The sequence below is a fragment of the Paralichthys olivaceus genome, chromosome 6, assembly GCF_024713975.1.
Source record: "Paralichthys olivaceus isolate ysfri-2021 chromosome 6, ASM2471397v2, whole genome shotgun sequence".
Taxonomy (NCBI): Eukaryota; Metazoa; Chordata; class Actinopteri; order Pleuronectiformes; family Paralichthyidae; genus Paralichthys; species Paralichthys olivaceus.
The window spans coordinates 6426692-6448689 of NC_091098.1; the positions used below are offsets into that span (position 1 = coordinate 6426692).

The following is a 21998-nucleotide window of genomic DNA, read 5'->3' on the forward strand; positions in this document are numbered from 1 at the left end:
TTTCAGCAGCTCGGTGAGATGGAGATCTGTTCCTGGACAGAACAAAAAGTGCACTGCACCTTTCTGACCTCCGCAATATCACATCATCTCAGCTGCTCAATGTCGGCGATAACACAAACATACAGAGTTGGCTCAGATGTTGTGTTGTGTGGTATCCAGTCAGTCGCACAAATAAAACTCAGATTTCTTATTTGCTAGAGTCCAGAGAAGTTGACTCAGAGCTTGAATGATTTCACTGCTTGGAAGATTCATAGGAAGCTGCTACTGAGATCACTGGCCTGGCTGATGTAATAACATAATACACATGATACATAACAAAGGTGCAGATAGAAATACACAAATACACATTTTGTATTATGAGCATTTGAGGTACACTAGTGAGAGGGTTTTATTATGCCCGTGTGCCAGTGACAGCCAGAGGCCAGAGGCATTCTCTGGAGGGGTTGTCTGTTTGGAATTTCCTCAAATTTGGTACAAACATTAACTTGGATGACCTGATTAGAATTTGGTGGTCAAAGTTACTGTTACCTTTCAAAACACATGTTTTGCCTTGTGAGTGTAATATCCTGCAAGGGAATTCTCTCAAATTCGGCACACATGTTCAGTTGGACACAATCTTTTGTGATCAAAGGGCGAGGCCTCACAAAACATGTTTTTGGCCTCTTGACTGTAGACCGCTTCGAGGGAATTTCTTCTGACTAGATTTCAGTGGTCAAGGGTAAATTGAACTGCACTGGTTGGCGGAGGCTGACAGCTACAGTGCAATAATTCCGGTCGAGTACTATTTCAATTTGTCCTTAAATATCCAATCAAAATGTTTATCCATTACTGCAAACATACTATTTTTAGAAAACACCCCTGCACACTGTTTTACTATTATATTATTTATTTGCAACATTTTGATGCTAGACCTTTATCAGGCAAATAGTATCTGAGAGAAAGAGAAAGAGCAGCCATCTTAAGTAGGGGGTGGCTGTTGGTCTCCAACCAACCTCATTTCCAATGCACAACAGGACACAACAGGCCCATTCTCCACCTGGCACTTAATAGAGGTGAGAAGGATTGTCTGTATTGAACAACCTATTTAAACCACGATCCATTACTTGACTAACTATTTTGACGTATCTAGTTTGTTGTCACTGAATCAGGTTAATGGTAAATCCTGTTGAATATGCTGAATGTGTTGTTGTTTTTTTCTATTTAACATAAATATGCGTTGTTGACTTTTTTATCAATCAAATCATGATTAGTTTTGTTTTCTTCAAACTAGTTGAGATTCTCATTATTTTCCAATGCACCATTAGATGACAGCCACATGCTTTAATGCTCATTGCTTGTGTACAGTATATCGTGGGGCTTGCAGCTTCAAAAATCAAACCTTTCTTTTTCTCTTTCCACTTTCATCCTCTGTTTTCTCCTCTTTTTTAGGTGGCAATCCTCCTTTACTTTGCCGACCTCATCGTCCGTTACATGTGGAGGAGGAGTCTGGACCCTGACAACTTCTCCATCCCATACCTGACCGCCCTGGGGGACCTGTTGGGCACCGGCTTCCTGGCCCTGTGCTTCCGCTGTGTCTCACTGGCTCAGAGCCTGGGTCTATGAATCCAACCCCCCCCCCTTTACCCTGAACTCTTAGCCAGCCACTGTCATGTCGCACCGAGTGTTGTTAGCACAGAGATGCTTTTGATTGGACAGTAAAGCATTTTCTGATCACTGGGCCAGTTCAAACCAAGCGATTTCTCCTTGTCACAAATTCAAACCTTTACACTGGTGTACAGACAGCACATGGGATACCCACCCATTTGCACCCATCGTCTGGGTGAACGGGGTTTGCTCCCTAAACATGTCAGATTTCTTTTAGTGCAAAGCGAGTAGTTTTAGTTCTCTGTCCTTCAGAACATCTACTACAGTGTGTTGAAAATCATTCCACTTTATTCATCCGTCGTTTGATTTTTCTGCACTAACTAGGCTCTGTGCTCACCTCGTCTCATAGCTCACCTGTTCTGAAATATGTTGCAACTTTGACATCACAGCAGCAGGGCGCAATGAGAGAATATCGAATGTGTCGGCCTGTAGATTTATTTCAAATGGTCTGCACTGTGAATCTGTGGAGTTTAGTTTGAACTCGTATGGAACAAAGAGACTTACAGCAGTCCACATCTGGACGGGCTGTGCTATGACTTAAGGTCAGTGGTTGATGTGTGTAGTAAACCAACTGGAATGTTCATGCATGATGACAGATGCTGTGTTCATGCACATCACGTCAAATGCCTTTAACACAAGAGAATATTTCATCATCACATGTAATCCCTACTTTTTTCTAAGTTTTCCTCTGTATTCTTTCCTCTGAGATGTTGCTGCTACAGACTGATGCATGAGGTAATTTCAGGGCCAAAGCCAAATGGCCTGGCTGCACAGTGGAAACATTGTGATTAGGAGGAAGATTATTAAGTAGTGAGTAGTAGTATCTTTCCTTGCAGTTTCATGCACTCTGTTTGTCAGAGAACCAGTACATCAGATTTTTCTTTTTTAGTGAAATGAGACGAGGAGCCATACAATACTGACCATAAAGACTGTTTTAGTGTGGGGCATAACACCAGCAAGTTTTTGACGTCTATAGCTTATGTGTTTGTGACTCAAAACACTGTTCTGATGGTTTTTACTAGTGGAATAAAATCAAAATCCAGCAAAAGCTATTGTAGAAAGAATGGTTTGACATTTTGGATAATGGTTTTATTTGTTTTCTTGCTGGAGGTAGATGAGAATGGAAACGTTTAATGGCTGTACACTAAATATGGTGTTACAGGCAGCAACTAAATAATGTAGCTTAGCACAAAGACTGGAATAAGGTTAATCCTGGCTCTGCCCAAAGGTCAAAATATAACATGTTAAAGGATGGGTGAACGCTTGTCTCAGTGTCTCATCTCACTCTCAGCAAGAAAGCAAATATGTGTTTTTCTACAATGTCAAACGTTTTCCTTTAAGGTTGAAACAGGATCTGTGCATTGTAGAAAGCTATATTCATTGTCCTTTACACAATTTCCCAGCTTGCTCTTAATTCTTTCTCTGTGCAGAAATCAGTTTCACAGCAAAGTCACAAAAACACCAAACAATCACAGGTTGAAGAAAGTTCTTTTTGTGTCCCTATGTCTGACTGAAAGGCCTCACAATCTCCAGAATGTCTAATATGCAGATATGTTGCTTTTAGTTTGCACATAGAGTAGATACATGTATAATAACGCCATTAAACTGGCACATGCAAATAATACCAGTAATACGTATAAGCAATGAGATTGTTTTTCAGATTGTACATCATAATAGATCATAAAAATATAAAGGCCTGAACACTTTTCCAACGCATCCCCCCGAAAACATTTCTCCACACCTCCCAGTGTTTGTCTAGCAATTTTCCAATATTTTATTTATTGTGAATTTCGTGCTGCCACTCAAAAAAGTATTTGTTTTCATCCATCAGCCCACGTTTATGTGTTTACATCGATTGTCTAGCTGCTGAGGATCTTGGGTATTTCCTCACTTCCTGCCTTACTGCTCATCATGAACCATAGAACCTCATCAGTGTTGCAGTGAGTTCATATATACGTGCACATGTTACTCTCAAAGCTGTTGAGACAGACAGGAAAGTCAATTTTGGTCCTGATCACGTAGATTTGACCACAGAAAAAAGTTGAGAGACTTTAACGCATCCTGCGTGAAACTGTGTCTAACCGCGTCTGTCCCTTCACTTTGTTTGTGATCATGTCGAAACTTTGCCTCACATTTTATTTTCCACATTTAAAATGAACATGTGAAGTCATTTCTCAGCATCCTGATAGACATAAATACACAAAAGATTACAATTACAGCAAAAAAGACAATATTAAGAACCAGTACTGTAGGCTGAAGTACACAAATCTATCTTGCTATGGTACTTGCATATTTGCATTTATTAGTGTGTACGAGCTTCACTTAAAAAATTTACACAGTATCTGGAAATAACAGAAATAGAAACTGAAAATGCACACATCAAGTCACATGGAACTTTTTAGCTGTCTTAGTAATTTTAGGAGTCAAACCTCAACAACACTGAAACCTGAGGCGTTTCTCGTCAGTGACTGAATATGTATGTGAGGTATTTCAGTGTGGATATTGCTTTGCTAAAAGCTTTTATTGTGACACTGTTACACAGTACTTTCTACACTAGAACCACGCACTAATTGAATCACAGTTTATTTCACTTGAGCTTCCTGTATGAGATTAATATGCTAACTGTGATACTGTGATAATTAGACGTGTACCAGAACATACAGTAAGCGTGTCTTAATCAGTGGGGCTGAATGATATAACCTGAAATCTATAGATAATGAATGTAATATTTATTTAAATACGTCAATGGATTTATTTCCGTTGTTGTGTTGGGTCACATCTGATTCTAGACCTCAGGACATAGCTTCTTAGTTATTAGTTATTCTTATTTTAAATACATAGAATAGTGTTGTCATGGAAATAGAAAAAGATAAAGAGTTCAGTGTTTGGGAAATAGGTTTATTTGTTTATTGCTGAGATTTAGAAGAGAGATTTGCCTGAGAGCCAAAAAGGAAACCACAACTGCAGGTTCTGTAACATTAGTAAAGAAAATCCATTGACATTTTAAATGATGCAAATAACTACATGTTCAGATTTGGACTAGCCTTTCTCAATAGAAAGTAGACATGTGGTAACTACTATAGGCCGCACTATAGGCTGCACCATTTCCCAGAAGCATTAGAGCACTGTGGCTCTGAGCTATGTGACTCACTCAACCGTGTCTGTGCTAACAGCAGCACATGTGGACTGAACAGTTCAGGAGTTGTGATGTGGATGTTCCCCATGAACATCTCATCGTGGAACAGAGGACTGGAAATTCTAGAACGAGAGGACACAGGCAGTGTTTTCCACATTTCATGCTGTAACTGTGTTTCAATACACAGTCACTTAAGAAAAGCGGCAGCATTGCGCTCATGTAAAACTACGATCTATAACATTTCAACAAAAAGATAAATGTTTGAACTTTCCCCTTCAGTTTGGTGTTCAGCAAAATGAAGTTATCTACAGTAACTGCCCACTGGCTGAAGACACCAGAGAGGGCTATCTGTCACTGGAGATGGGTCATGCATGTAGAATTTTACATTTCCCAAAATGTTCCTATAAAGTGTAAGGTTTATCATCCAGCCCCGTCAGTCAGTACATCTAAGAGAGTGATGGCTAACTGCGAACTTGCACTTTTGTTGTAATAGTTGCCTTGAAAACAAAATTAATGTCAACTGTCTTTACTGAAATCATCATCTACGACCGTGTCAATGTTAGTAGCTTCAGTCCTTTATCTTTAGGCAAAACTTTGTACTGTACTTCAGTGTTGACACTGCCACATGACGACTGAAGGGGCGTTTAAAATGTTTTTATTTTCTAATAATCTTTGCTGTGTTCACTGTCACCAGAGCTTCCACACCTACAGTCGGCTGTGCTGTCTTTATGTGAGTCTGTGTAAAGATGAGGAGTGGAGTCAAAACATGTTGGTGAGTGTTTCTGTGACTTTGTGGCTACGATTAATTATATTTTAATAAAAACCAACAGTGTTATGAATGTGTCTTCCTGTTGCAACATCACATGAAACAGCCAGAAAACAAGTTAGACATTAAAGCCACTATTAGCCTGTATGTATGGTTTATAAATGCTAACTTTAATTTTCCAGAACAAAGCTTGATGGAACTTATTCTCCAGCCATGTGTCTTTAAATCACTGCAGACAAAGAGGCTGCAACAAGAGGAATAAGTGATCATTTAATGTGCACCATGGACTCAAATGTGATGGAAACATAATAATTATATATGTTTTGTTTTCATTTCAGAAAGGTCTCACTCTCATTATTGCTCCACATTTATCTGCAGTTGCTTCCTGTATTTTTGTCTTTTAAGTCTTAAAAAACAATAATTTACTGTATCAATGATCAATTCACTAGTTTTTCACCTCAGCCGACTTTTTTCAACCCCTGAGGTTTTGTACGATATTCTAGTGTTTCAACTGTTTTTTATGCTTTAACGTGTCGGTGCAAATTCAAAGTCCACATAAAATAAAGTAAGAATGATAAAAGATTAATTGCAGACCTCTTAAATCATGTGGTTTCATCACAATTGCCATATGCTTCACTACAAGAAAGAGTTTGTCACAAATATTTTATGCAACATTGCTCTTGAAATGCATGGCTTGTGTTTTCTATTCATTAGATCAATGCTGCAGGCTGCAGCCATAAGTAGAGCACTTATCTTTGTCCATTATAGGTCAATGAGGAGCTTCCTCTCGAATTAGCATATCTGTGTGAGAAACGATAAAAGACGACAGACGCTCGGTGCTGCTGTTCAGAGATTGTATTTGTTGAGACTTCAAGGTTCGCCAGCCAGTCAATCACCACATCAGCAAGTGCACTTCAGTTAACACATTCACAGTTTCATGGCACAGGTAAACGGGGGTGTTCAACAATGACTCAAGTCACTGGTCTGACTAAAGAGACAGTTCAACAGTAAACAGCTAGAGACAGGTAACCAAGCTGTGCTCGTGCACAGCAGCGTCTGGGGAATGACATGGAAATACAGTATGTATAATCAGAGAGAAAATTACCTGTTATTTGTATTCTGTATTTTACAGGGGAAAGAAGGAAATTAAAAGGTAAAACATGTATTTTGTGCAGCATATCATCATAGTCAGTGAGAAGAAGAAACATTAAGGGTGTGATTGGGTTTTGGCAAATCGCAGCTTCCTGCAGATGATGGTTTAAATCACACACTGCAACAAAGGAGAGCATTAGAGATGAAAAACCCTGTGATCCACGGTGATCATGAATAATAATAAAATGATGTGGTATAAGCAAAAATGTAAGGCTTGAATAAAAGAAGTTACTTATAAAACACAGATTGCATCTCTCTAAGCACAGGGAGAAGAGCTCAACTGTTTCCAGATCTGTGCTGACCTGCTCCTACTTGTCTTCACATGGACTAGCACATTTTTTCACACTTATATCCAGATGATACAATCATGCTGCAAATGTCTGATTTTACAGATTTTTGTTGTTTCCAGGAATATCAAGCTGAACACAGACATGACAGGTCCAGATTAAATCCCAGCACCACGTTTCCAATTCATCCAGGAAGATTAGTGTCCTGCTATGAGTTAAGATGTTCAAAGGGATGAGATCATGAAGGGACAGGAAAATGCATTTGGACAGTTGCACATTTAGTTTTTTGTATTCCTTAGTCTTCGTACTTTACTGTGAAATAAAAATAAAAGAAAGGACAATGCATTAAGGTCTGGTGATTTTGTTTCACGTGTACCACAACAGTGAACTTTTAACCTGTACACTTTGTGTGAGTTAAAAGGGCTCTACCTCCAACAAATTACACTTTTTATTTATTTCAAATTGACTGCGCTCAAGCATTGGTGTGGAAAAAATGTGCAAATGTCTGGACTGTATTTGTGTAGTAATAAGAAAGAGGTGATATTATTTTATGGTGTCAAATCATTTTGAAACATTGAGACTTGAAAGATCTGGGATTGAAAAGTGCCAAAGAAAAGTTACCGATATTAAATGTAGACACATGCTGCAGAAGAGTCGATATGACGCTTCTCCAGTCCAGTTTGGACTACTGTAAAAAAACATGGAGGGCTCCATAGAGAGGACCTGCTCCTGATGTAAATATAAAGTATTTCAATATAAAGTTCCCAGTCTAGGGTAAAGAAAACAATAATTTGTACAATTTAGGTGAAACACTTGTGAAAACATCATTAGGATTACTCTTTATCAAATGTTTGCAAATCGATTCCTTTCACCTAAATCTTACGCACTGAACCTTTAATTTAGTTCAAATGCATTTCCAGAGAATCTCTTTGTTAAGACAGTTGTTTTGAACCCAAGTCATCACTTATTTATGATTGGAAATCTTTTTTTAGGTTGAATCTCATTCTCTCCTGTTCAACAGTTTCTGTGTTTTTTAACTGATCTGAATTTAGTTCACTGGAGCCACTGTTTCTCTTTAAGTCACAATTTACCAAAAAAACCTTGGCATGTTTTTTAGGAATTTACAGCACTGAAAAAGTTGAACATTACCTATATCCTTATTTTTTCCTTGGATTAACTTTCTTTGATAGTTTCTTCCCTGGTATAATTACCTAGAGAAAACCAGTTAGCTTAGGTAACTGCACTAGTTTTCTAAAGATATTGGTTTTGCACATGCGCGGCAGATATAACTGCATCAAATGAAATTACGTAAACCTATTGCAATTTTCACGGAATAAAGATATATATCAGTATAATAAGACAGTCTGAAACACGATGCAGCAGAACAAGAGATATCATCTTTTTATTCTATACATTCTTCTTCCTTGTAAAAATCTACATTACCCACAATGCAACTCAACCATTGACAGTTTAATCAGAGATTCAGCCACGTTATTTTCTGCCTTCGGCTAACGTGGCCGTGAGTGACAACAGGCTTTACAGTTTTTATCACACCAACTGTCAGCACACATTGATGTGTAAAATTGTTGAAGTTTCCCTTTAAACATTTCAAACTGTATGCAGCTGTTTGTTCGGACTGATATTCCGTCAGTGCAGGTCATTAGCATACATCTTCCTCTATTAACCTCTGAGCTATTAGCATAAAGTCAGTTCAGATGTGAACGGGGCTGTTCAGAGCCATGGACATGACTGTATGTGGATTAACCCAGCATGTGCCAGAGCCTTCACCCTAACAAGGGCAGCTCTGAGCAGGAGCTGTGCTGGGCTGGACCCGACCCTGACCACAGCTATGCAGCTGTTTGTTCAGTCTACCTGCCCAGAGCTAAATACAGACAGCGATAGAGGAGGGATGGCAGCAAGTTTGTACTGAAACTCAAGGGTGACTGCATTTTCCTGGAAATGACTCACTGATAGAAATTTAAAGATAGTGTCAATGCGTGATGTGGAAAACAAGAAGAAAGCTCTGGATGTAGTTATTCAGCTTGGTTTGATCAGTAAAATAAGACTGTACTGTGATACGTTTAGAGTTGCTTGAAAGATTTCTTTTTGGCATCAATTTATGTGCAAAAGCCAAGACAGCAAGTAGCTTTCCATGCGAGTAAATATTTACTCTGAGGAAAAGATGCTTTCATATAAAATTCATTTTCACAAAATCAGGAGCCCAAATCCATACGTTCCCACAATAAATACTTCATGCTCTGACATACATAAATAAAGGACTTCCAGAGATTTTGAAGCATGGTGCTCTGAAATGATTTGCTGCGTTCAGTGTCAGCACATTCACCTGTAAACCCATGTGAGAGGAGAACCTGCTCCTCTGAGGTGTGACTTGAATTTATGGCTCAGAAAATCAAGCCATGGGAAAACATATTGTTTTGCTGCAGCGGACACCGCTGCAAGGGTAAGAGCACGTTACACCAACTCCACAATCACATGGAACAGTCAGAGAAAGGTTTGCTCAATTACTTCTAGGTGAGAAATGGCAAAAAAATAATAATAATACTGATTCAAACTGAACCTATAGCCCTGACAGGAAGGACCTGCTTATGAAGACGTGGGAAGTTAATGTGTCACCTGCATTTCTAAACACATTTTGGGAACACTGTCTAAATTCTGCTCTGCTCAAAATCAAAACAATACAGTTTACACCCTTGGCAGCAAATTAGACATATTCTTGGTAAATAAAAGCATAAATTGTCTTTATCATTCCCAGGAAGAAATTTGGTTCCACTTACAAAGTTCAGTTCACTGAAACCAGAAAAGAGAAAACAACAAAATCAAGTACTCCATAGCCAGTCAGTTTTTTCTTGGGGAGTAGTAGTGACTAAGTCTGTGTCGGTGATGGACCGCAAAGTGCAAAAATCATCTTAAGTAAAAAAGTATGAATGAGATGTGAAAGGAAATCACAAACGATCCATCATTAGCACTGTCGCCAGTCACTTGTTCTCTGTCACTCACCGAGTCCTGAGATACTCCGGCGTGGAGTAGTTGAAGAGCAGGAAGTCCATGCGATATAGGTTGAACAGTTTCTTCTGGTAGAAAGGACTGATTTTCTTAAAGAAGCTTGCAGCCATGTTGCCATCAGTCCTGGTGCTCTTACCAGATGTTGGAAATTGAAGCGTCCCCTCCACTCCAGCCAAACTGAGCACAGCCTGAGCATCGGGCTCCAGGGTCTCGTACTTCCCCACCACATCGTAGTGGATGAGACAGGGGTGGCAGAGCGAGTGCACCCGTTCCCAGTGCTCGTTCAAGGGTTCCTCTCGTTGGGTTCGAGGGTCCACGAGATACTGGACAAACTCGTGGAAAGAAACATTACTCCCTTTCTCCAGTGCTTCTGGCTCTGGGTTGGACCGGTGCCGGCGGATGATTTTGGTTCCGTAGCGCTTGTGGAAAGCGGTGTTGTAGCGGCGTGTGAACTTGTTCCGGTAAGCAGACACCAAACGCTCAAAGGGCTCTCGTACGAAGATGAACTTGAGGTAGCTGCGAAGGCGTTGGTTGATCTCAGCGACTGAGAACTCAGACAGCGTGCGGAGGTTACCAGCTACATGCGCCTCATTGGCAGGGATGGCAAGGGGGTCAGTGTAGCGACCGTCACTAGTGAGGACCATGAGGACGCGCTTCCAATTTGTGCAGGCTACCTGGAAGTCATAAAAGCATGGAACATTTTCTTGTAAGCAAACAAACATTTATGTGTCAAGGCTTTTACAGCTGCTGTTTTTATTCAGTGCAACACACTGGGAATGTGATAATATCCCCATATTAACAAAAATTATTATATTTACTAAATATACGATGATTAGTGTAAATCAATCCAACAACAATAATCACTCTAACCATCAATGAGATCAACATCTATCTGCACAACCCCAGTAGGTATTAGTATTTTGTTGTATATTGAAGATAATTAATTTACCATACATTCACCTGATACTGTGATATTGTTATTGTGAATTATTTTGGACACTATAATTGCTAAATGAATATCTGATATTGCGACAGCCCTGCACCCTAATCTCAACACTCTGGGCTACAAACCGTTTTCTTTAGTCCGAATGTGTGCACATTTTTTTGAATGGCCAGATCAGCTTTGGTATTATCAGTTCCTGTTGTACTATAGTGTGTGTGGATGTTCACTTTGATTCTCAAGCAAGTTCAACTCTTTTAAGAAGCAGGTTTTTATCATTTTATAGCAGACTCATGAACCTTGTAAAGTGCAAGTCAAACACCACAAACAATGTGCCTATTGTGTTCAGAATTGAGTCATGGCTCTGAGAGGGAGGGCTGTTTTGGTCTCAAAATGCAACCAAACCACAATAATTGTGATCCATTTGTTATTAGAAATTAAGCATCTAACCCTCCCCCCTCCCTCCCCATCCCCAGTCCTCTCTAACAGGGTCTGTAAAACCTGCGGTCATGGATTCCAGCTGCACTTCTTCATGTGATGTTAACCAACCTTGGGGACGTAGCAGTAAATAAGGCTGTGTTTATCATCCACAATGAGGTGTTTGAGATCCTCGGGCGAGAGTACCCGGCGCTTCCTCATGTTGCTCAGACACGCCTGCTCCAACAGCTCCCTGCGGCCTTGGAGGGACCTCTGAGCTGCCAACAGCTCCAGCTGCTTGTGATGAGGACAATGTAGCGCACAGGAAAAGAGGGACCAAAGAGGGAGGAAGAAGCGCAAAAGCAGAAACTCTTAAAAACTTGCTGCAGTGAGAATTGTCAGTCCAGAGCAAAATTTTAATACACATCATTCATCTATGTATAACTTTATTTGCCAAGTTTACTGTAATATTTAAAAAATGACACACAGAAAACTGCTGGGACAAACATAATCTGCACTTCTCTCATTAAAGCTGAAATAAATCGTAAAATATACCAATGAATCCATTTACAGCTTGTCACTGTATGTTTTTCAGTGTGATGGCTACATGTATCCTCCACTTTATTGCATGCTAAACCAGCATAGCAGGCTGCGGTGTGAATTCTGTGACGGCCTTGAATCTGTCCTACGCATCATTTCCAATCAGCCTCCCACTGTGTGACAATAAGCATCATTAGATAACCAGGGATCAAGTTACTGGGAACCTCAACGTTAATATCCTACAGCTGAGACCTTCCCTGAGATGCCAATACATTCATCAAATTATATTTGGAGAGAAATCTAGGATAAGTACTAAAACCTTTTCTCTTCATATGTCAACAGCTTTTCCACAGGAATTGTACTATTTGAGTTTATCATCTGCAAAGAGCTCCAGGCTGAAACTTTTACACACTGGCTGTGTGTGCGGAGCAGATAAACATGATGAGCTTTACAGGTGCAGGTAGCCGGAGTTTGTTACCTTTAGACTTATCCAGGCTAGCTGTTTCCCTCTGTTTCCAGTATGTATGCTAAGCTGCTGGCTGTAGCTTCACAGATGTGAAGATATGAAGAAACTATAGATGTGAGAGGGTATCAAACTCTTGGTAAGACAGTAAACAGGCATATATGAAATGGATAGGGCCATGCAATGCAGCAGTCATCTGCAGCCAATAACCGAAAATGATTCTGCTAGAGCACAAGTGAAGAACATATAAAGATCTGCAGAAAAACAGACCCATTAAGTGAAAATAAAAAAAAAATATTTATCAGGGTTTGTGTGGGGATTTGTGGTGTGAAGAGTAATTACTCGCTCATTGCAAAGCGTCTAGATCGCAAAGGCCGAACTGAAATGAGATGGTCTGGTCTACGAAAGTTTTCCATAAGCGTCACCAGCTGGTCTCGCGCTTTCCGTGGCCGCCTAGCAACAGAACTGCAGTTTAAATCCCCTTGGGTTTTTAAAACGAGTACTGTCACTTACATCCAAGTGCAAGCATTGGATGTGTCATCATGCCGGGGCCATTATCTCTGATTAGCTCAATGAACCTTTGAAATGGGACAGCCTAGTTGTGCAACTGTGATGCAATCTCCCCTCAAATGCTGTGGCCAACACCTTTGTTGGAATGATGTGTCTATTGAACTGATTTTGGCAGAAGGAGCGTGAAGTTTGCGGTCTTGTTTGAACACTGAGATATGGATGAGACCAAGCAGCCCATGTCAGGCTACAGCATTAATTCAATAGATATTGGCCTGAAGAAACAGACATATAGGTTTTGTGTGTGTGTGTGTGTGTGTGTGGTTGTTTGTGTTTATGCTCTCACCTGCTCCCCATTGTAGAGGGTCTGCAGTGGACCTCTCCTGCTTTTCCCTGGTCTGCTGCCAGTCTTCACACCAGGTTCTACAGTTGAACGGGGAAAGATTCATTTTTCTTTGCTGTGCATCAAACAAAGAACCTTCAACAATGTGTTTCGAGTGTTTCACTTCAGTCCTCGCCTTCTGTCATGACTGATTTCAGTCTGACCGCATGACTGATGCTTTTCATTAGCCCAGCGTTCAACATCAATTACCAATTTGACTATTCAACAGTTAAATAATGAAACCGAATTTATTTCACAATTCTCATAGTAACATAAAAATGAGAAACACAATGTCTCATGTATTTGCAGGTTTAAATTACACTGTAAAGATGCAGTTCTACAGAGGGTCGGTCAGAGTAAACTTTCAAACCCTCTGCCTTTGTCGGTACGTGATCCTTCGTATAAAAAATCCTCCCTCTGTTCATCTATAGGTTCCATTATAGGAACAGTATGTTCCTTCCAACCTCCTTCTGTAGCTCTTATATAAGTTACACGTCTCCTCCTCCTTTCAGTCCCTCTCTGATATTGCTGCAACTTATTTTATCAGTCTTTTATTTTTTTTACTTAAAGATATTTCAACTTTCCACAGTAAATTAACTGCAGGACAAAGCAAAACAAAGCACATGTGCAGCACTCCCACCACCCATTTCCTAACATTACACAACCAAACAACAATAAATATGCCTGGCTGATTAGCTGAGGGCTTGAGCATGTGTCATGTTGGTACCTGCTGAAGGCTCTGCTGGGTTGAAAAGGTTAAAATAGCAGGATGGGGACCTTGTTATCATGTCCCCTCCCTCCTCCAGCCTCTAAATACACATCTGTCTTCTCCTGCCGCTACTCATCCACCACCCCACTCCCATCCCCCTTCTCTCCAGGCCTGATGGCAGTCAGTGTTGGTGTCTGCAGCTCATGGGCTGAGCACATAGTGATTTGTTTTGCACATGTGGATTTCTTTACATCTTACACACAGCTGGAATGAGAAAAGGGGGCAGGGAGATGGGGGGAATGTGCTTCATATAGATATTTGCATGAGGGAAACCACTTCACATGGAAAGTACTTCATATGGAAAGCATATCAGCTGCCAATAAAACACAAGGTGAGGGGTGATTCTATAGAGGAGTGGAATCTAGAAGGAACCAGAGGCTGTGTGTCTGCCTCAGTGTCTCTTCTCTCTGCTGAGCTGGCTTAAAGCAAATAATGATTTTTAATATGTGACAAAATCACAGTAACCGTCTGTGTTGGCGTGGGGACTGTAGTGACACACTCTAAATCATAATAGCTTCCTGCCATTTTGGAGAACAAAACAAAATGAAAAGGAGAACAATCAGAAAGCTGGTGAGTCAGCAGACACATCAAGCGTGTCATGAGAGAGGATCTGAGATAGACAGTGAGCATGAGACTGCCGTGATACTGCCTCTGACCATCCTTCCTCAACTTGAGCACACATGAATCAAAAATCCTCTGCTTCCTCCGGGTAAAGCTGTGCCACATCATCTGAACACACAAAGATAGACATCTAAGTCTTGCTGGGCCCCGCTGAAAGGCTTTACTTGATACGTATAAAATCCACATCATAGGCTAAGCAGGGCACACAGTTACATGCATTTATATAAGCTGCAGCACTCCAAGGAACACAGCAATGATCAGGACGAAATGCCGACGGAAAGAGCTTACAGAAACCTCATCAGACAGAAATCAGTCCCAGGTACAAGGAGTAAAGACAGAGGCGTTTAAGGTCTCAGTCAACAGCACTGCCGCTCACATCTGAAGCAGAAAAGCCTTCAGCAAACTCAAGGCGCTTCCTCAGGAAGTTGGAAAAGTAGGTCAAGATACACTTAAAGGCTCTGCTCATATGAAAGGTTTATTGTCTGTTTTCAAGTATAAACACTGCACGATGGAGAGTAAACATCTACGTTTTTCATTCATATGAGGGGAAGACGGGGGCAGGGGTGAGTAGATGTCACATACAGAGCTGATATATCACCCGAGGTCACCAGGGGAGCACTTTTCTTTAAAACCCTAAAACCTGGAGGGTCTGAAAAGATTGAGTGGTTTAAGACAAATAAAGCTCAGACATTCTGCCCTTCAAAGTTAAGGTTTTGTCACAAAATCACGACATGACACCACCACCAAGTCTCAAGCTGTCATTCATTATTACTTCACATGTAACATGCCTGGGTCTGACTGAATTAATTACAAACACATGTAGTGCTACATGATTTTCTTCAAATAAATGCTTTAAACTGGTACAAAGGGGGGCAATTTCTGAACAATTTCTGACTTTCAAAAGCCTAATGACATACAAAAAAGATCATTAAAAAGAAAAAACTAAAATTCCAATGAGGCTGCAACAAAAAAACATCACCATGAGTGTGTTAAATGTGAATTCACATTTGAATTCAGATCCTGTCTGGACCTCGACCAAAAGTCCCCCCACCTGTATATTTTTCTAAAGAGGAGGAAGTCATGTAGCTTGTACTTTCCATGCAGTAGCAGCCTGTGGAGAATTCCTATCGCCCTCTGACCATAAAGTGGGTACAGACAACATGGGTGCTTGAGTGTGTTATTCCCCTTGGGAATCCTAAAAAGTTAAAAACATTTTCGCCACCTTTAAGGGATAGTTTAGCCAAAAATGAAAATTCCCTTATTATCTACTCACCACTGGGTGAAGAGTTTTGAGTCCACAAAACACTTTTGGAATTGAAGGGGTAAACAGTGTTGCAGCCAAATTCAATACAATTGAAGTAACTGGTGACCACGTCTTCAAATGTAAAAAAACTACAGAAAAAAGGAGTTATCACGATACTCACAAGCTCTCATGAGAACTGCCGCAGTAACTGAGGATTTCACCAGACATTTATGCTAAAGACACGGTGTAAATGATGTCATTTCAAGTAGAATTTGAGGGTCGAGCTTACGGACACTTGAATGACACCACAGGAGCAGTATGGAGGCATATTATGTTTTTTTTTTGGATGAAGAAGTGGTCACCATTTACTTTAAGTAGTAAAGAGTGAATTTTAATTTTCGGGTGAAATATCCTGTTAATGGTGTGACTCAAGAGATGGTACTGATGGCCTACCATGCTGGAAATTCACAATTAAGTATCTCAGCTGTTACGTACTGCCATTAAATGTTTGTATGGCTATAAATGGTTCCCAGAACTTGACAGATGATGGTTGCATAACTTTTCCTCTAATACCACCACATGTTACAAGTTAACGGTGATTATTTATTCTGTGAAAAGGCAAAATATTATTTTTATGGTTTCCAAATTAAACATTCTAATGAGATCATTTGAACTTTCTTGGTACTGATTTATACTAAAATACCTGCAAAACTAATGGCCTTACCCTGAGCTTCAGCTCCATGTTCCCATTCATGAGCTGCTTCCTTTGGAGGACTCAAAGACCTAGTACACCGCAAAGGCTGAATAAAAATGAGAGGGCCTCGTCTCCTATTTGCATCTTCAGCTTATCAAACTCTTATCATTGCATCGTTAATTACTTTGGGCTGCTGCACTTACTGCAGCTCAGCTGCCAGCAAAGATAGCATGTTTCCTCCACCAGCATGCAATGTATCCTTGGGAAGATTTGACCAAAAAAACATGTTTGGAGGAGCCTTAGAAATGGAACTGCCTAGTTTCACCACTGTTCTCTGCCTGCGAAGGATACAACCCCTTAATTGGGAAACAGCTAGTGGCTTTTACTGCTTTCACTGTGATAGTGAAACTGACACTGTGTCACTATTTCTGATTGTGATAACAGATGTGTGTTGTCTGGATACATATCTAAATGTGTGTACATAAGTGTGAATGTGTGGGCTTGTTGAGGGGAGGATGGTGTTTCGACAAGAGATTTTCTTTCCGTCATGGTGCTTGATTTGTAGATCTATAACTTTACAAGGTTTACTATAAAATCCAGCTTCACTGATCCTTTCTGTTGAAATGTAGGAGTCTATACATAAACATTTCTTTGGCTACTGGCTCCACAAGTTATCTGCCCATCAAGAGTTTACTTCCATTAGTAATGCTATCTTTTTTTGGATAAAAGGTTTAACTCAGGAAAGACGTTTAGTATCGTTTATAATGCATCTTAGCTTTTGCCTGCACTCACATTGTCAGCATCTTCTCTGTTGATCTGCTCATCACAAACCACATATTTTTCTGCGTTATGTGCTCTATCACATACACCAGAAAACCACCACTTCCTCTCAGAATCCAGGAAGTGATACAACAACTGACAGTTGACTAAGAGCAGAAGAGGCCCCAGTCTTACCACACATAGACAAATGGGCCCATTTTTAACATGGGTCTTGCTGGCGTGTAAGGCTGCACTGATGTTATACTCCCAGACAAACAAGGTTCCATTAAGTCTGTATACTTGTTTGAATTGTTATAAACAAAAAGCACTATCTAATGACTAATCAGTTGACAGGAAGACAGTGACGTTTTTCAAGAACTTAACTAAAGCACTTTAATTGTGTGGGTCCAATCCACCAAAACCTTTAAGCTGATGTAGAGCTGAAGACAACCTCTGCTCTCTTCTGCTGGAAAATAATAAGATATAATAATATTTTGCTTTGGTCTTCCCCTATGTGACCATAGAGCAGATGATTCTGTGACATTAATGAAGTAAAACTGCATTTAACTGCACAACTAGATTCATGAGGCCCACGGGATGGAAGTTTCCATGAGCAGAAACAAAACCGCGGTGTAATTTACTTTGAATGAGGTATGTAGAAGTTTCACAATAAAGCTGAAAGTGACTAAAAAATAAAATAAGATGACACAAATGAAAGCAATAGGGGAAAGGAAAAGACAAAGGCGTTACAGGGAGATTCAAGCCACAAGAAGTTCTGTTTGTTTTGTGCATAGCTGGATTCGAAAGTGTCACACCATCCACAGGCTACGAGCTGCAGATGGTGGTAATTAGGGCAACAAGATGGGCTGACTTTACCATCAGCGATATCCTTTAGTAATGGAACAGGAACTTCTTTTTAGTCTCCCTCATACCCTTCTAATGTTTACTTCCACCATTTTTTTAAAATTAGTTTAAAAATTCAACAGAAACATACCTGTAACTGATTTTTGAGGCAATTATGAGGCCAACTACAGAAATATATAATGATGGTAGACCTAAGGCTGACCCTCTAATACTTCACAACATAAAAGGGGTTTAGTCTGACAGACTATGAGTTCACTCAGGTCAGACATAATAGTGGAGAGGCCCCCCTCAGTGGTTGAGGCTCTCGAGAGTTAAGGTTACTATTCACATTTGTGTAAATAATGTTTCAAAGTTCAGAGCCAGGAAGAGAGAAGCCAAAGGGGATTCAGTGACACCAGGAACATTTTAGTATGTGTTTTAATCAATAAACATATTGTAATCACAATAATTTAGTCACTATTTCAGCTTAAAGGTGTCAGTTCAAATCACCAAGTAGTTTAGTCAGTCACTGAATACAAACAGAAAATCTTATTTAAACAACTAAAGTATATTTAAATAAAATGACACTTTATAATCTAAGTCTTTAAATATTCTTAAGTGTACATTGTTTACAGCTCATACTAGTTTGGGTCATTCATTCTTGAAGGTACCTGTTGGCACCATGTCTTTTAAAAAAATGGAAAACTACAGCATGTGGGATGAAATGTTTAAACACATAAATGTGCTACAGTTTGTTCCTGGGGTGTTGAACCCTAAGCTTTGTTGCTCATTCTGAGGGACTGGTCCAGTTGCTGCTGATAGGCTAAGAGCTTGCTCTCTGTGTGAACAATATACAGTATTGTAAATCACCAGTCTGTTCTGTGTCAGACGTGGGGCTGTCCTCATCAACCTTTTGGCCAAATGTGACATCCCCAAAGTATTCCCACTCCACGAGGTCTGGATACCACATTACCTTCTAACTATCTGACCATTGATATGGAACAAAAACAGCGTTGACTTACTCAGTCAAATCTCCTCTGCCTATGTTCAGAGCTATGCTGTCTGTTCCTGAACGACTGTGGGCTGGTGAGAAAATAGTTTTCTTTCTCTCATGTGATTATTTGTCAATATGCTGTTGAGCTATTTTATATGTTGTTATACTGAAGATATTGTATGATTTAAAACTAATAACATTCAATTTGAAACATTGGATGATACATTAGAGGATGTTAGCACTTCAAGAAGGTTCCAGGTTCCTCCTGCCGAACCAGGATTCGATGCATGTTCTCCGTTTGTCTCCATGGGTTTTCTCTGACTACTCTGGCTCCCTCCCACAGTCGGTTAGCTTGACTGGAGAGTCTAAACTGTGTGGTGGTGTTATTATGAGAGTGAACGATTGTTTGTCTCTACATGGTGGCCCTGCGATCAGCTGGCAACCTGTCCAGGGTGTACCCTGCCTCTCACACAATGTCAGCTAGGATTGGCTCCAGATCCTCTTGCGACCCTCAAGAGGATAAGCAGTATAGATAATGGATGGATGGCATTCAAACATGGCACAAGGTTGAGTCCAGTTTTTTGCTGTGACCATAGCACTCCCTGCTAATCTTCTAAACTCCTTCATACCTGAAATAACAGAGAAGCTACTAAGTATAAAAGTTGCTACAAAGAGATAACAGTTCGACTCAAAAATAAATGTTGACAATCCCAACCAGAGCTACTGGTTTAAAAGAAAAAGTAAGACCAGAGACAGAGTCTGACCATATCATTAACCTCAATATCATCTTCAACCACTAACTCAAGCCTCTGGTTCCTATCTTCAAGGATAAATCCACTTGTGCTTTAGTCATTCCTCTTTACAAAACCATCTGTGTTGTCGGATAAAAAACGGGGAAGCCAGAATGTTCTGTGATTTACAAGAGAGAGCATGTTTGAGGTATAAACAAATAAACATTTAGAGATCCAACAACATGATGCAGGACAAACAGCCAGCAGGTTTAGCATGTGGTGTACAGCATGCTCTAAAAAGCTGCCGGCGCTGTTTGGACCCTTAAAGGCATCGCAACATTTTTTGTCTTTCACAAATGGCAATGTGCATGCATGTCCATAATGTGTTTAATTACAGGATGATTCTGTGTCAGTGGATGAGCAGACATGTACGGGGGTGAGCAAGAGTGTTTGTGGGTAAATACATGTGTTCAGTGACAGAGATTACAGTGTGTTTGTGTGCCTTCAGAAGGTTTCACAGATAAAATTACACTGTGAATCGTGCACAGAATGTGTGTGGGCAAACACATCAGAGCAGGCATTGATGTTGTCTCTGCTTAGAGTTGGGAGGATGACTGGTTCTGCTGGTTCATCAGCAGACTGAAGACGTCTGGAAAAACCACCCACAAAAACCTGCCAGTCATATGTGGCAGTTATTTTTTGTAATTCATCCCAGATTTGATCAGTGTATGTGACAACAGTTGTGACAGATCAGTTGAGACCTGCAACATTGGCATGGTGTAAAGCAACCACAAAAGATGTTGTTCAGGTGTCGGCGGGCAGTCTGGCTTGTTGATCGGAGAATTCGCTAGTGTTTCCCATAGCTAGGAAAGAGAGAGAAGAGTTTCCCCACCCTCTAGTATGGGAAATCGTGTACAGCTGCCTAACAAATGAATTGGAAAAGTTGGACAAGGTGAATGTAGCGTGAACGGCATCATCAACAGACAATATGCTCATGATTCCTAAACGAACCCAACAAGATATTAAACAACCCTCTGTCACATGTGTTTCTAAGGTATCTGAGGCTACTACAGATGTGGTTGGTAATAGAGATGTGAAACCTGCGAGAGTTCCTGTTAGATGTCAAACACAAAGAGAAGAAGGGGGAGGGGCAGACAGTGTAAAATAATAACAACACATGGCATAGTGCAGTTGAGGTACAGGTTCACCACATGAGAAAAGAATCGTGTATGGAGACATTTTATGCAGACACGTGATGTCATACAATCTTATTTTGATGATGGCACCGACACAGTATCTACATATATGAGTATAAGGTTGGTTAACACAGACAAAAGAATGTCCTCTTAAACTAAACTAACTCTCTCTAGTTTTTTAACTAAATTAGAAATTTGATAGAAAGACTACGTTTAAAAGTTTGAATCCTTGGTTTCAGTGCTAAAGGCGGACGTTTGAAAATGGTTTCCTGTGTCAAACAGCAAGTGTGGATTTAAATGCTGACAACTTCACTCCATCTTCAAGAAATAGCCACACTGTACACACGCCCTTCCACAAACTTACTTGGCACAGTAACATATACGTAAACTGGAACGACACTCACAGTGACACAGCACCACGGCTCTGCTGAGTCAACGCAACCACATAACAAGGAGAGAGGAAAAAGAGGGTGGCTGTGCATCTCTATTTTTGTTCAAATTATGATGTATCTAATGAGAGAGGCTGACTGGAAATAGCACATGTTAGAGAAATGTCTTCATTATGTCTAAAACATTTTCCCTCTCTTCTTATTATTGCAAATTATTGCATTTTATCTTTGGTTATTAAAACCAATCCATTCAAGAGCATCTCCTCCGTTAAATCAAAAATCGTATTAAAAATGATGATTTGTGCAAGTTCTTCTTTAATCACAAATACAACATTTTCTCTGGAGCCCCCAGCAGAGGGATAGTAAATACAAGGTTAATATCATCTTACCCATCAGTAACAACTACATTTATGACTTTAAAGCTGTGTAGCAAAAGATACTAACATCCAATAACATCAACTGGTGATGGACATTAAATAATGCGGTAGAACATACAAGGGA

The 21998-nt window shown here is 40.2% G+C and overlaps 2 protein-coding genes across 6 annotated transcripts in view; one reads left to right on the top strand and one right to left on the bottom strand.

Annotated features, from left to right (window-relative positions):
- LOC109630970 (solute carrier family 41 member 3-like) overlaps window positions 1-6192 on the top strand; it is a 27474-nt gene extending 21282 nt beyond the window's left edge. For all 4 annotated transcript variants that reach the window (XM_020089516.2, XM_020089515.2, XM_069526366.1 and 1 more), the window contains one exon: window positions 1429-6192. In XM_020089516.2, coding sequence (XP_019945075.2) covers window positions 1429-1602 — 174 coding nt within the window. In that variant the 3' untranslated portion in view covers window positions 1603-6192. The remainder of the gene's footprint in view (window positions 1-1428) is intronic.
- The window catches only part of LOC109630527 (carbohydrate sulfotransferase 11-like), a 25907-nt gene continuing 6256 nt past the window's right edge, over window positions 2348-21998 (bottom strand). The window contains exons 2-4 of one of the 2 annotated variants that reach the window (XM_020088778.2): window positions 13223-13299; window positions 11499-11663; window positions 2348-10683 (exon numbers count right to left, since the gene is read on the bottom strand). In XM_020088778.2, coding sequence (XP_019944337.1) covers window positions 10000-10683; window positions 11499-11663; window positions 13223-13299 — 926 coding nt within the window. In that variant the 3' untranslated portion in view covers window positions 2348-9999. The remainder of the gene's footprint in view (window positions 10684-11498; window positions 11664-13222; window positions 13300-21998) is intronic. The other variant, XM_020088779.2, reaches the window with a different exon arrangement.